This window comes from Zootoca vivipara, chromosome 3, assembly GCF_965207765.1.
Source record: "Zootoca vivipara chromosome 3, rZooViv2.hap1.1, whole genome shotgun sequence".
In the NCBI taxonomy this organism is placed as follows: domain Eukaryota; kingdom Metazoa; phylum Chordata; class Lepidosauria; order Squamata; family Lacertidae; genus Zootoca; species Zootoca vivipara.
In genome coordinates this window covers 23,512,172-23,528,220 of record NC_142586.1, presented here as the reverse complement: position 1 = coordinate 23,528,220, position 16,049 = coordinate 23,512,172, and the positions used below count along the sequence as shown (strand labels likewise).

Here is a 16,049-nt window from a genome sequence, read left to right as displayed (position 1 = left end):
ATGCAACTCCTCAAGCTTGAGATATGTATGGAACAAGTTTAAGGTTTGTTTTTAAAAGTCAGCTATCCCCTGCAAAAATTTTTATAGCTGGAGGCTGTGGCCAGGATCCAAAGTGCCATAGAACAAATTCCACTTTCTCAATGGAGCTTTGAACTTGTGGGTATCAAACAGGCAACACTCCATACCACGCGATATACCTCTCTTGAATATGGGGGAATTTTCAAAGGAATTTGCAGTATGGCATAAGGAAAGGGGAAGGGGAAATGTCAAACATTTTGCTTGGCATGCCCAAGTCCTTCAACACTCCTGTAGTAACTCTTTGGATCCTGGTGTGTAAACACAACTCATGTTATTATGACCTCTTGGAATATGGCTCAAGAGCAAGAAAGATAACCAAGGTCAAGGAAATCACCTGAAGCCATGTGATTATTGGGAAAAAGGAAGGAAAGAGGTTGAAAAAGATGAGAAGTTTTCACGTTGAATGTAGGGCAATTTCATGTCTGTGCACACTCAACTGCATGGGTTTAGTAGGCTATGGCGAGCCCTTTGCTATTTTCAGAGCTCCCCAAACCTGGGGGCAATTCTTTATTTGTGCAAAAGGCATAGGTGAAAACACAAAGTCCCAAGTAAGCTTCTCTAAAGCAGCTTTCTCAATCTCTTGCCCTCCAGATGTTTAGTAGTACAGCTGCCACAACCCCTTGCCACTGCCCATGCTAGCTGGGGCTGATGGGAGTTGCAGTCCAACAACTTCTGGAGCTTGGGAAGGCTGCTCTAAAGAATGAGCAAGGAATGATGATGATAGGAAGAGGAACAGATATTTACTGGAGCACCAAACACAAAAGACTATTCCTTCTATACAGGAGTCCCTGCAAGGTGCAACTACAGAAAGACACAGATGATCTACACGAAGTTAGTCATACACTTATGTTTCTGTAGGGACACTTAATAGGGAACAATTATTTTAGTAATACTTCATTGATCTTCAGTATACAAAAGGGCTCAATTTGCAAAGCAATGTGGGACAGTAATACATTTAATTAACTGCGATAATTCACATTTGAAGGTTGACGTACGCCTTAATAAAGCATTCAGATTAGTTACAGCTGATTTGTCTTTATTGAAATGGCATAAAATACTGCACATAGTGCTATTTCACTCAATTAAAAGTAATGATATGTTAATTTAACAGCTTAACCAGTGATTTTCTTCCTGATTGCTTTAATATTTTAGCAGATCACTGGAATGTTAGTGGGGTAAGAAACCTTTCTTTTCTGTGTGCTTGTGGATTTGTTCCCTCAGCTGAAACAAATGGGGAAACCCAAATCTTCAGCAACATGTGCGAGAGTGCTGTGTTCAAGGAAGAATGCACAGAAATATCCGTAGCGAAGTGTAGGGTACAATCTTTTGACACAGTCCATCATCTGCCAAGGGCAACCTATGTTCATATAAAGCTCCGGTTCACAGCCTGAATGCAAATCTACACTTTATATATTTCTTTATATGCAAGGTTTCTTAATCTAACTACAGTGGTACCTTGGTTTACAAACTTAATCCATTCTGGAAGTCCATTCTTAAACCAAAGCGTTCTTAAACCAAGGCGTGCTTTCCCATAGCAGCGGGGGACTCAATTAACACTCAACAGGAAGTGGAACATGTTCTGCTTCCAAGGCAAAGTTCACAAACCGAAACACCTACTTCTGGGTTTGCAGCGTTCTTAATCCAAGTTGTTCATAAACTAAGCTGTTCTTAAACCAAGGTACCACTGTACATCTTAATACCAAACTGCCAGATTCAATATACCGTACATGTAACATTAAAGCACTTACTGGGGCTCCTCAAAGATGGTTCAGGGTTGAAATGATACTGCACATTCCCACAAACATCTACAGTCAACAGCTGCGTCCATAATGTGCTGAACAGCAAACATTTATCCTTAATAGCAAGTAAGTGCTACAACTACATTGTTCAAATGAGCCTGTAAAAATTCTAAGGATTCTCAAAGAAAACCCAGAGAGTTTTAATGTGAAACTAATTTAGTACAGAAGCCCAAGGAAAAACAAGGGAGGCCCCTGCAAGGGGAGCGTCAACATAATTATACCTGTTGCTGTAAGATTTACCTGTTCTGGCAAGCTCCGGTGATATGTCTGTATTTCCTGGTCATACAATTGTCTGGGCATTTTGGTGGCAGCATATAAGGCAGACATCCAGATACATTGGTAATCATCATGAGAACATCAGCAGGTAACACGTCTGGAAATTAAAAACATGGCTTCACTCTTTGTGCACCGCATTTGACTACGATTCATTATCTGTGGAATGCTCTCCCCAGCAATGCCCGCCTGGCACCTTCTTTGACATATTTTTGTTGCCACAGAAAATCAAATCTTTCCCCCAAGTTTTTTTTATAAGACTAAAATCTTTTGTTGCTAGTATGCTGCCCAAACTTCCTGTGGCTGTTTTGGAAGTTTTTTTTTTAATATTCTCTTTTTAATGGTAGTATACTAATGTTTTTAAATGTGTTGTCTCTTGAATGGCTTTGGGTAACAGGTGGCTAATAAGTCAAAATAATAATAATAATAATAATAATAATAATAATAATAATAATAATAATAATTCTGCAATTACTGGTGCAACACCATTCAAAATACTGATGCAAGAATCAGAATCACACACACACATATAGTTTGAATGCCAGTTGCATATTTGCAATAAAATGCAAATATTTTCTTAAGTGCTTTTGGGTTGTTTTTTTTTTTCAATGTCCAAAAACATTAGTAAACTGTATACTCAAGCCAAACAAAATAAACATTTTAAAGCATTCCTGAGAGGAACTTCACAACAGTGTCTCAGACATCGATACAAGTGTTCTTTGTTATTTGGAGTATCTGAATTTCTTCCCTGAAGCACAAAAAGCGGCCTCTTTTTCCACAGTTCAATTGTGTGCACAGGCCAGATATGAATTTAAGTCCTACCTGCAGCAAAATAAGACTAGAATGAAGTCAATACTGCTTTAATCTAAGAGGCACAACCCCTAAGGAGCCACGAGGGATCCTTGTGAGCATCTGCTTCTGCTTACCACTTGGAAGCAATGAACGTTTATGCTTCTGGTGAAGTTCTCGTTTCAAATCCTGCTTCGAAGCTTCCATGCTTTCAGCTGCTTGAGAGATAGCTTGAGTCTCTTGATATGGATATTTGGAAAATGCCAAAAACTGTGAAGAAGCCATTGTGCCATGTCTTTCAAGAAGCCTACACAAAGAAATAATGGTGATTAAAAAACCCTTTAATTATGCTTTCATCTCTTAGGATTTTTATGGGTGCGCTTACTGCTCCATCATGTCACCCAGAACTACTGTTTATCAAGCTTCTCTTCGTGGGTATTTTAAATACAAAATTTTCTCTCTGTTCAAGCACATTCCTGGCCTTTTAGATTCAAGAGTTCTATTTCTACCTCAGTCTGTGCTTCCTATCGTAGACTGCAAAAGCTATGATATGGTATATTTATTGTATGCATTTATTATACTCTGTTTAGACATACATAAACCTAGAACTCCCAAACAGTGGACAACGTTTTAATTTGCTGGAAGCCACCAAGAATAGCTGGGGCAACCCAGTGAGATGGATGGTAAAACAAATCAATTATTATTATTAAATCCATAATTTGGTTCATTTTATTAGATCTGAGAGCAGGTAGATATGCGAGACACTGGATGTTACATAGAAACAGTATTTCTAGAGATTTTTTTGTGCCTGTAAATATTGGCAGTGTTAATGTTAATTGTAAGCAATTAAGTGGAATTTGCTGCCAGGGAGTGTGGTGGAGTCTCCTTCTTTGGAGGTCTTTAAGCAGAGGCTTGACAGGCATATGTCAAGAATGCTTTGATAGTGTTTCCTGCTTGGCAGGGGGTTGGACTGGATGGCCCTTGTGGTCTCTTCCAACTCTATGATTCTATGGAATGTGTGTTCTGTCATTACAGAAGTTCAACACCTGGTACATTGGGGGGGGGGGAGAGACCAGGTAAAAAATAATGCCGTCTGAAAGGAAGAAAAACTACAAGAAATCTATTTCCTTATTAGGATTCAAGTTCAAACTGAGGTCACAAATGAAACTTGTTCACTCAGGCAAGTTCTTCCAAAACTTAGTTCATTAAATCAGCAAACATAACCCTGAAATCCTTTCTATGGAATGATTAAGAGCTTCCCAATCTGAAACTGGATGAGAAACTGCCTCTTCAACCCAGGAGTGCTTTTTCATCCTCAAGGGCAGCGCTGAAACTCATTTGTATTGTACTGCCTCTTGCTTCAGTTATTTGTGAGCTAAACATTTGGGTTTTCACAGTGCTGTGCACCCTGTTACTTTCTGAAGATCAAATCTGAAATATGCACTTTCCCCTTCCTTCATTGTTTCCCACTCTGCCACCCCCCACCCTTTCATAGTTTGAAAGTTCTTGGTCTCAATGCACCACCGATGCTTCAAAATCAAGGATTATTAAAATTTGGTAAAGAACACCCCTTCAGGGCACGAATTAACATCATTCAGCATGCTCTCCCCAAACATTGCTGAGAATTTGGAACACACTCTCAGGTTACAAAATTAATGATTTGTAGATTATTTAAAACAGTGAAAAATTCACGTAATTTAGTGAATGTTCAGTGCAATGTTTTTTGCTGCTCCCACACAGCTGTGATATTAAGTTTACACCTGTACATACCTCTGTACATACCTCCTGTTGTTATTCTGTCTCTCACAGCTACAATAAACCTACCATTAAAATTATGTACTGGTCATTTCTTTGTCAGGGGGCAAACTTGCCGATTGGAAGGTTGGCAGTTTGAATCCCCGTGACGGGGTGAGCTCCCATTGCTCGGTCCCAGCTCCTGCCAGCCTACCAGTTTGAAAGCATGTCAAAGTGCAAGTAGATGAATACCACTCCGGCGGGAAGGTAAACGGTGTTTCTGTGCGCTGCTCTGGTTTCGCCAGAAGCGGCTTAGTCATGCTGGCCACATGACCCGGAAAAACTGTCAGTGGACAAACGTCGGCTCCCTCGGCCAGTAATGGACTTTGAAGACACTCAAACTCAGGACAAAAGGGAGAAACATGCCATAAGGAAGGCACATTTGGCAAACCCTCACCATGATCAAATCCCACCTGGAAACCTATGTCCCCACTGTGGAAGGATGTGTGGATCCAGAATTAGCCTCTACAGTCACTTATGGACTCACAGTTAAAACTGTGTTCATGGAAGACAATCTCAGTCGGCTATGAGTGATTGCCAAAGAAGATGTGATGTATGTATGATGCTTTTAGGGTGGCCTTTGACCAAGGGGTTGGGCAACATATACTGTCTTTAAAGGGGCTTGTACAATTTTGTTCTGCACCTGTCTTACCACCCTGCAGGCGGGGACGGGGACTGTTGCAACAGAAAAATAAAGATCTGCCTTGCTTTTCACTGGATCTTGCCTCTATCCATTCTTCTCTGACTGATCATGGACAGAGAGGACCCAGAGTCCCTTAGGGAGCTGGGCAGCAAAAGCCCACCCCCAATATTTCTATACCACCTCTGAGTGTACAAATAATACGTTGATTCCGTTTATTTATATATTGCCTTTAAACCCTGCTTTTCTTCCAGGCATCTCAATTGGCACGTGTGGTTCTCAACTCTCTTATCCTCACAACAATCCCATGGGGTAGGTTAGGCTAAGAAACAGGGACTGGCCCAAGATCATCCAATGAACTTTAAGGCTTTGTACCTGGCTTTCCTCCAGTTCTCCTTTGGAACCCTAACCACAACACAGTTTAATAGTTTGTTGTAAGGTATGTGGGGGACGTGGGTGGCACTGTGGGTTGTAAACCACTGAGCCTAGGGGTCAGCGGTTTGAATCCCCGCAACGGGGTGAACTCCCATTCCTCGGTCCCAGCTCCTGCCAACCTAGCAGTTCGAAAGCACGTCAACGTGCAAGTAGAGAAATAGGTACTGCTCCGGCGGGAAGGTAACGGCGTTTCCGTGTGCTGCTCTGGTTCGCCAGAAGCGGCTTAGTCATGCTGGCCACATGACCTGGAAGCTGTACACTGGCTCCCTTGGCCAATAACACAAGATGAGCGCCACAACCCCAGAGTCGGTCACGACTGGACCTAATGGTCAGGGGTCCCTTTAAGGTATGTGGGCCTTGTTTTGCTGCAAGTTGCAGTTACAAAGTTGGAAGAAGAATTAGAATACTTAACAGAATTTCTTGCCACGAGCATAGATTCTAATCATCCATAAGTTGCTCGTTTTCTACCACCCTCATGATTTCTGTGCCTGCATGATCTGGAATCAGTGCTTTAATCAGTATAAATCTTTTCCTCCACTTTAAGCCTATTATTGTAATCCAGAGTCCCATATAAATTATGATGTGCAGAAGGCTTTTTTATTATACTGTACTGTCCTGCCTTGATGCAATTGTAAGTTGAATGTAGACAGGAAATTCTGTAAGCAGGCACCTGTAGGAGATCACTGAGCAAGGCCAGGTATGAGGTTGCTACCTCACCTTTCTCTTCTTTCGGTCATTTCTTCACCTTGGATAGAAGCGGTTTCCTGCAGAGTTCTCCTAATTCCATGCTCTTTTGCTTTTCCTATGCATGTTTAAAAGAGAGTCACCACAGGACCAGAGCATAATCTGACACAATTTGTAAGAGCAATACACAAAAGAATGCAACAGGCCATGAATGTGATAGAGAAGACACTGTATCTCTTCATTTGGGCTATATGGCATGCAGGCTCACTTTTGTGAGCTACATCAGGAAACAATCCCTCTTCTGCTTTCCCTTCTTGAGGTCATCACCAAAATACTGTACAATGCCCCATTTCAAAATTTACACTGGTTACTGTCAGCAGAGATACCACCACCACTAGCACCCTCCCATTAGTTTGTGGGCGGCCCACCTTTTCTGTAGCGGCCCCCCATTTGTGGAATGCTCTCTCCAGGGAAGTTCACCTGACGCCTTCATTATATATTTTTAGGCACCAGGCAAAAACATTCTTCTTCAACCAGGCCTTTGGCTGATTTGTACCTTACAGATTGGGATGGCGTGTAAGTCTTTTTTGTTTTTCGCTGGATACAGCAGGGAGTTATGCGGCAATGGAAACTCCCTAACAGCAGAGCCAGCACAGAGGATCTAGGGTTTGGAACGTTTTGTAAGACTCCTAACCGCTGCAGCTAGTGGACCCCATCAATACACAATTAGGAATGGGACCCTGATGTTAAGGCTTTCTACAGATGGAAGTAATAAATGAAGTGCGAATTCCCCCAAAAATAGCATGCCACGAGATACAATAATTTAAAACTACACATTCGGAACTTTATCGGGACAGAAAAGGCGAATGACTTTTCTTTACCCCAAACAGGGGAATAAAATCCTATAAAAATTCTAAATAAAGTAAACCAAGAGAATTTTTTTTGAAAATGATATTAGGGTTTGTTTTCGTCCCCCCCCCCCAAAAATACATCAAATGATACTTAGGGCATTATGTGTGCCCCTCTTCCCCCTGTATTGTAAAGAATGTTTTCGTTTTTACTTACTGAATAAGTCATTCCTGCCCCATTGGACAAAAGCAAGGAAAACAGCTACACTGACCATTGCTGTTAAAATTATGAAGAAAATGAATACTCTCATCTGAAAAATAATGAAAACAGTACAGTGAATGAAACTAGGACTACAGTTTATAAAAGCAGCATATATATATAAGTAGTTTTCACGCTGTGCAAAATTTGATCCTATTTCAGTCTCTTTAAAGATTCAAATAATCAGAAGTTTATCCTTCACCATCCAATCTATGTAAAAATATATATAAAATGAGATACAAAAGTTGAAACAAACTGATTAAAGGTTTTCTTACAATCAAGTGACAATTTTTTTTAAATTAATAAACAACTTATTTTACATAGAGTTTAATTAACAAAGGAAAACGGGCACAGAGTGAAACAAGATAACAGAGGTTTCCTTAAAATAAACATTTAAAATAAAATGCCTCCCATATTCCAATTAAACTTCAAAACAGTTCACATAATTACATTATTATGTTTTCTTTGCTTTAAAAAACAGCAACAAAACCTTGAAAACTTTCTAGATTGAAATCACTGTAATTCAGAAGAATCACATTAAAGCCAATGCATGTTGTTTGTAGGAAGTTGGTTGTTGGTTGCAGCTGGAGGGGGGGAGGCATATTTTATAGATGAACATAATTTGCACTACATAATTAAACCTAAAGGCACATACTTTTGGAACAGAGCTTAACCATGGTTCATATACGCCCTTATATCAGTTCATAACTGCAACATCAACCTCTACATATCAACCTCAATATCAACCTCAACTTCTACATATGTCTCTGCTATCAGTGATCTAGTACCAAAGACAAAATTTCAAGATAACTTCAATGCTTTTCAGTGGAGCACTCCTATTCCATTATAAATCAAGAAGTCTAGGGCAACTAGTTCAGGAGCAGAGAAACTACTCAACCCATCTTAAAAGTTTGGTTTTACCTTTGTAATACACTGATGAAAAATCCTGCATGGATATTTAATTGTCACACTGCTTGTGTGTGTATGATTTGAAAATCCCTGCATGAAATAGTGCCCACAAAACAAAGGCAAGTGTTTTTACGTATTTCAGGCTAAAAATGCGTAAACAAAAGTTTTAGAATCTGACCTTTTTTCCTGCTGAGGTTCTGCAGCTGTGTTGTTTATCACTGGCACTAATTCTCCTGAAACAATACAGTGGAATGCTTTCCAAGGCTCCAGCCTTCAGTATAAACTTGCTCTATGCACGAATAAGCCTGCCGGTCTTCAGTATGAACTAGCTGTATACTTCTGCTTGAGTCCTGCTTTGTAGGCTTCTCATGGGCATCTGGTTGGCCACTGTGAGAATGGATGCTGGACTACATCACTCTTGGCCTGATGCAGAAGGGCTATTCTTATGTTTTTACTGAAAGTGATTTGATACACTGCCACTGGCCCACTTTATTTCTATTTTGTGTGTGCATATAACACAGCATTTCATCTTCATGGTTTGCGTTCCGATAATGTGTTTCTTCTACCCCGCTAATATTGCACGGCCCACTTCCCTTTAGTTTGGAATTCTGGAGTTTCAGATTTTTGGACTACATTTTAACCTGAGATGTATTTGCAGAGGAGCAGACAAGGTGGTTGGCTCAGGGCCATGGGTACTGAGAGTGGCGCCATTATCGCATCCTTCTCTCAGTGTGCCTGGGAACAAAGAACAAAGTGAACACCTTTATCTAGGGCTGCCATGTCATATGTATGGAATTTCCTGGACATATCCAGGATATTTCCATCGGAAATAGCGTCTGGGAGGTTAAAATTTCTGGGGAAACCCAGGTGTATGGCAACCCATTTTGGAAGTGTTGATTTTTATTTTATTTTTGCTGAATTTCCTTTAAAAAAATAGCTCAACATTTCTATTTTTTTGAGATTTTGCAACAAACAAACAAACAAACAAACAAACCCTACCTTTATTGCATGATCTAACTCACATGAGAGCTGGCAGAGTACACCAACAGTTAATCATTAAGCCAGCTAGAAGCTCAGAGAGCTCTTTCTAGTTTAGTATTTGTTGTTGTTTAGTCGTTTAGTCGTGTCTGACTCTTTGTGACCCCATGGACCAGAGCACGCCAGGCACTCCTGTCTTCCACTGCCTCCCGCAGTTTGGTCAAACTCATCTTGGTAGCTTCGAGAACACTGTCCAACCATCTCGTCCTCTGTCGTCCCCTTCTCCTTGTGCCCTCAATCTTTCCCAACATCAGGGTCTTTTCCAGAGAGTCTTCTCTCTTCTCATGAGGTGGCCAAAGTATTGGAGCCTCAACTTCAGGATCTGTCCTTCTAGTGAGCACTCAGGGCTGATTTCCTTCAGAATGGATAGGTTTGATCTTCTTGCAGTCCATGGGACTCTCAAGAGTCCTTTCCAGCACCATAATTCAAAAGCATCAATTCTTCAGCGATCAGCCTTCTTTATGGTCCAGCTCTCACTTCCATACATCACTACTGGGAAAACCATAGCTTTAACTATGGGGACCATTGTCGGCAAGGTGATGTCTCTCCTTTTTAAGATGCTGTCTAGGTTTGTCATGGCTTTTCTCCCAAGAAGCAGGCATTTACTAGTTTAGTATACGCCAGTGGAATTTTCCAGTGATAAACCCTTAGCAACATACAGGCATTCTCTAGTTCAGTGTGCAATTAAACAAGTATACATAAAAAAGCCACAGAGCAATGATTCTTTTTAGCTGTTAGGTGCATAGCTGCTCCATTCTTTACAGACACCTTTCCCACTGGGAAATGGACAATCACCCCCAAGACACATGTGATGTTGCAGACCAATATCTAATTTCCTGTTGAGAAGGGTGCCTAGAAGAGATAGCAGAGGGCGAGTCCTTTGTGCTGCTTTGCTACTAGCTCCCTCTTGAATTGAAAAATGGGAGTCTAGCCCAGCATGCTGGCTCAGTGATGGATCTTCTGCCAGACGGCCTTAAAACGCTGACCCCTTACATTGGTTCTGGAAGGGAAAGTAGTTCAGGCATTGCAACCTAATACTTTGTCAGAGTTGAAGTGAGAGGCCTGGGGCAAGTAAACCTATTTCCCTCCCCTGAAAAAGGAGATGGCATAAGGCAAAAATACATCAGGTAAATATTTCAGAAAGTCATGCTTGTCAGCTGTTTCTGCTTCTTGCACTCTTCCCTGGATATTATAGTTCAACAGGCTAGCTTTATCAGAAGTAAACCTTAAAAAGATGAATGTGCTTCTCCCCCTCTCCTCTAGATGAACAAAATAGGGAAAGCAGTTTCATTTCAGCTAACTCATTAAATAAAAGGCTTTAAGGATGCATTCTCAAATAGGTTGTAAGCACTGTTAAATACTTATAAGGCTTTAGCTGTTTTTGCCTGTGTGTGCGTTTTCAGTGAGGGCTGAAACATGTCAGATATACTTTTGTTGGACTCTTAAAAAGGCAACCTCCCATCTATAGTTGCCCCCCAAAGAAAGAAAACCTCTCCTCAAAGCTGCATCAAAGCATTCCTATTGAGCTAAAGGAGAATTTCCCCTGTGTCAACGTTTTTGTTTACAAAGCACCTCAACCTCTTCAGTGTTTGAGGCTGAAGTGTTTATCAGTTCAAACAGCATCCAAGAGGGGAGTTTCGACTTGACAGCCATCTGTACCTGTTTTTTAATTAATTTTGAGAAACAGAAAGCCTTTTCCCCACCCCCACATTTAGTTTCTACTGAAAGTCAAACCTAGGCTGAGCACAGGTTTAGGCCTACTTCGAAATGGAAAGGCTGTCTGGGAGAACCTGACCCTAGCTGCTCATTTTCAAATATTAGGACCTTTGGGAGAGAAGGCGTGAAACACTTAATTTATCATTTAACAAAGTAATGCCTTCAGACGGTCAGTATTATGTGGGAGGGATCGTTCAGGTGCATACCAATAAATTTAGGTTGTGCAATTAAAATGAATTAAAGCACTCTTGTCACCCTGGTGCAACAAATCCACTTAGAAAGAAACTGACTTTTTGCAACCTGTTCATGTATGTTTCTCTTAGTTTCTCCTTTTTCCAGTCTTAAATGTGAACACATGAGCACCCACAGCAGTCCTACTCCTCCTGCACTACCTGGAGCTAAACCATGGTTTGTCTTAGCATCATGTCTAAATCCAGACGCACCACAAGCTGTAGTCAAGGTTTGTTTTTTTGGCTTCCCAGTTGTGGTTTGTCTGAGGGAGACAAACCATGAGCCCAGGGTTGGACATAATGCCAATCTAAACAATAGCTTAGCTCCAGGTAGCGTGGTAGCAGGATGACTAGGGGAGGAGTGAAATGGCAGTGATTTCTGCTGTGAGACCACCGCGTTTGTGCTTAGCCATGGTTTGACTTAGTGGTATGTACAAACTGGGCTTCTATAAACAGTGGAAGGCTAGTTTTGTCCTCACTGCGGTGCTGCTCCCAAGCATAGAGCTTTGCTTTCCCCTGCAGCACTGAATGTCATGCCACTCATTTATTTGGGAGAAAGTCAACATGTGGATTCACGAACACCACTGGGTGGCAGCTAAAACTACTCCCCTATCCCTGGTGACTCCAGCCATAACCTGTTGAGTGTGACATGATACTATCAGCTGTCTTTCATATGTAGATACTATCATTATAAGTGAAATGCCAGGTTTAGCATTAGGAAATTCAAGGTTAGAAGATGCTTGAATATATGGGAGGAAAGGGATGAGGGCTTGTAAAAAAATAAATAAAAGCTACCACCATCTGATCATTGCTATTTTAGCCAAATCATGCCCCCACTCCCCGTAGTAGCTAAGGAGAGGTGGTCATATCTTACAACACCAATTGGAGCTCTACTAGCTTTTGTCTCTGTCTCCGACATTTAGAAGCTGTTAAACTTTCGTGAAAAGCTGTCTTTACTACTTATATTTTACTTTTCCACCCCACTCTCTTTGTTATTTTGTTTGGCTGTGGTGTTATTTTTCTTGCAGACCTTCTACGGCTGGTTGAGAAATCGCATTTTGCAAATTATCTGATTTATAGCGGCGTTCCCCCCACTTGGTTTGCATTAGAAGCGTGGCAGACTGAAAGAACCTAAAACTTTTCAACATATAATTGCTTTTTTTAAAAAAAACAAACAAACCCAAAGCCACGGAGTTTCTTAAGAATCGAGATTTCCCTTATGTAGGTTAAGTAATTTCTTTTGCTCTGCTAATGACTCAATTTAGTTTGGAGCCCTTTGTTTTTCTTTTTAACAACACCAGTTTTCTTCTGCCCTTTGTGCTTTAATTGAAAGGCATTGATTCACAAAGCACAAACTCCTGCAGCTTTTCATCAGTGGAAAATGTGCGGGGAGGAGAAGCCTCATATTGCCTAAAAACTTTTAAAAAGCGCTCGAAAGGGGCCCATCTGTCCCATTTATGTAGAGCATACTTGTGCCACTTTTTATTTATGACTGTTTTTAAAATGTATAGAGACTTATACAACCCAAATGGCTTCTGAGTGGATTTAGCAACCATGGCTTCCTCCCATGTAAGGCTTGGTTTCCAGACCATTGATCATCTCGGTTGCCTTCCTCTGAACATGTTCCTGCTTGCCAACATCCTTCTTAAATTGTGGTGCCCAGAATTGGACACAGTATTCCAGGTGTGGTCTGACCAAGGCAGAATAGAGTGGTACTGTTGCTTCCCTTGTTCAGCAGCAAATTCCCACATCATGAACAGGGCCACATGGACCGAGCTCCTGCAGTGGTCTCTGTGACAATGCTGGTATGTGTGCACATCCCATCTGGCCTTTGGTGGATGACTTTTGCTTTGTGGTTCAGGGTGCTTTGCTGCTGCTGCTGCTGCTGCTGCTGCTGCTGCTGCTGCTGCTGCTACAAAGAGGTCCTCAGTGTGCAAAACAGAAACAAACAAAACCATGAAACCTATTCATCCTTCAACGCGAGTACTGTACATTTTAAAACAGGAGCTGTACTTTGGTATTTAATGAGAGACTGGCATCTCAATATCAAGTGTAGAAATTAAAGTCTGAATTCATATCCAGGTTTTCCTAAGTCTCCTGCTTTGAGGCAGATCCGCAGTTTGAAAATTAAGCTTTAGATCCAATCACACCCCATTACAATATTAGGCAGGGATTCAGCAGTTGCCGTAGATGTTAGACATAATATGGAGGCTGATCCCTGATAATCTCCTTTCCTCGGGGTTTTTTGTACTGTCTGTTCAAGGTTCCAGTGATAGGGAGTCAGACAAAAGCCAGGTGAAAGTGAACATTTGTGCATAATCCTCTTTCAGTCGAAAGGCTTTGTAGTACCGGTACTATAACTGAATAAAGATGCTGGATTGCTTCTTCAGACGAAAGCCAGGAACCCTGTCGTTAACCTTTCTGCAATCTTGTTCTGTCAGATTTACTATATAAGGCTGCAAGGGATCTATAAAAGATGAGGCCACAATCCGAAGTGCGATGACTGGGAGGAAAACTCTGTTTAAATCAATGGAATGCACACCTGCGTTATTGGTCTCGTCTAGCACACAGTGAAGTATGCTTTGGACAATACGACTTCAGCACACTTACTGAGGTGTTTGGAAGCAAAGTACTGTACTGTAGAAACGTAACGGTATTCTGATGCTTAGGACAGTACATCACGGGCGGTCTTTGGAACACTAACTGCTAGAGTGGCCTTTAGTATGGAGTAAACAAAATAGTTTGGATAATTGACGTCACGAACCTCTCCAGAATCCAGGATTATTGCTTTAATGCTCTGCTGGGTTTGAAATCCTTGCTGCTTCTCGTCTCCCACTGTGAATAAGTGGTAGTAGTTTGTCTGATATGTTTCTTTTTATTAAAAAAATATGAAAAATGAAAATGATTTACCAGACAGAACAAAACTATTAACAAAAACGTATAAAGAACATGATAAGAACCTATTCTAGAGGGCAGTAAACAATTGGTAGATGTTTCGACTAGAATAATAAAATAATTAAACAAGGAAGGTGGTTTGTAAATGTTTCCTATTACAGCCCAAGCTAACTTCACAAACCTGAGCACATTTTTTTTTTGCAAGCAAATGATTTATATTTGTGGTTCCTCACTGTTTTGAATCCCCTCACACTTCCCATTTTGGGGTTTGTTGTGGTGTTACTTTGTAGACAGCGTGAGGCGAGCTCTGGTCTGACCAGGCCAGGCAAGTGAAGTAGTTTGTAAACAAGGTCTTTGTAAATTCTGTGAGGGCAGTTTATATATTTAAAAACCAAGGAGTCTTATCAAACCTGAATATTTCATGTTATTCCAACTCAAAAAGAAACATAGCCATTACTTAAAACCTCAGTTGGTATAAAACTCTATCCCCCATCACCCTCAAAACCTTTTTCAGGTTACCAATTTTGAATGAGTCAGCTGAAAGAAAAGAAAAGAAAGATTTAGATAGAAATAGGTAGATTTAGATAGAAAAGCACAGCAAGAGAGAAATACCAGTTCATATATACACACAGCTTTTTTTCAGCCTGAACTCACCAGAACTAAGTTTCGGCACCTCTCAGGTAGGCGCTATTGCCATTATAAGAGAACAAGGGAGGTGTTCATGGTGAGTTCCAGCACCCCTTTTCCTAGAAAAATAGCACTGTGTGTGTATTTCTATATCTATATCCATTTCTAGCGTACAATGAGGGTGGGAGTGATTTACCGGTATGTAGGGTCAGTTGAGCAAGTGCAAAAACTGCTAGGTGTGCAATGCAGGGAGATTCAGGTGCTTCAGCAATGGAATAAAGGGTTATGTGTTTCACCTGTTTGTGGAGTGGAGACCTGTTTAATGATATACACTGGGCCTGCTGAGTCCCAGATGGTACTGATAACAGATTTCCAGTGTTCAGGCTCTGAGGTGGGTAGTTCTGAGAGGCTGTAGATCATTGGTTCCCAACCTTTTTTTTGGCCATGTCCCACCTAAGCATCTCTAAAACCCTGATGCCCCTCCCCAACATATAATTCTTCTTATTCAAAAAGTGAACTCCTCTTCATGTAGAGAAAGCCTAAAAGGCCATTCACTGTTAATAACTCATTCTTAAATTCTCCCCTTAAAAATCAAATTGCCCCCCTGTGGGGCGTGTGCCAGTCTAGTGGTCCGGCTTAGTATGCGGTAGCTTTCTATGTTCAAAGATGTGAGGGTGAGAGGAAAGAATTTGACGTCAAAACTGCAGTTTGGGAGTGAGCAAGAGGGTAGTGGCTTTATTTTACCGTCAACATCAGGGGTCATCAAACTTTTTCAGCAGGGGGCCAGTCCACTGTCCCTCAGACCTTGTGGGGGACCGGACTATATTTTGGAAAAAAATATGAACGAATTCCTATGCCCCACAAATAACTCAGAGATGCATTTTAAATAAAATGACACATTCTACTCATGTAAAAACATGTTGATTCCCAGACCGTCCATGGGCTGGATTTAGAAGGCAATTGGGCCGCATCCGGCCCCTGGGCCTTAGTTTCGGAACCCCTGGTCAACATGATATTTCTAATCACCTTGTTGCA

The 16,049-nt window shown here is 41.2% G+C and overlaps 1 protein-coding gene across 1 annotated transcript in view; it reads right to left on the bottom strand.

Annotated features, from left to right (window-relative positions):
* TPO (thyroid peroxidase) overlaps positions 1 to 7,651 on the bottom strand; it is a 40,597-nt gene extending 32,946 nt beyond the window's left edge. The window contains exons 1-4 of the mRNA XM_088665684.1: positions 7,558 to 7,651; positions 6,526 to 6,610; positions 3,077 to 3,246; positions 2,118 to 2,250 (exon numbers count right to left, since the gene is read on the bottom strand). Coding sequence (XP_088521810.1) covers positions 2,118 to 2,250; positions 3,077 to 3,246; positions 6,526 to 6,610; positions 7,558 to 7,651 — 482 coding nt within the window. The remainder of the gene's footprint in view (positions 1 to 2,117; positions 2,251 to 3,076; positions 3,247 to 6,525; positions 6,611 to 7,557) is intronic.
* Positions 7,652 to 16,049: the final 8,398 nt, after the last annotated feature.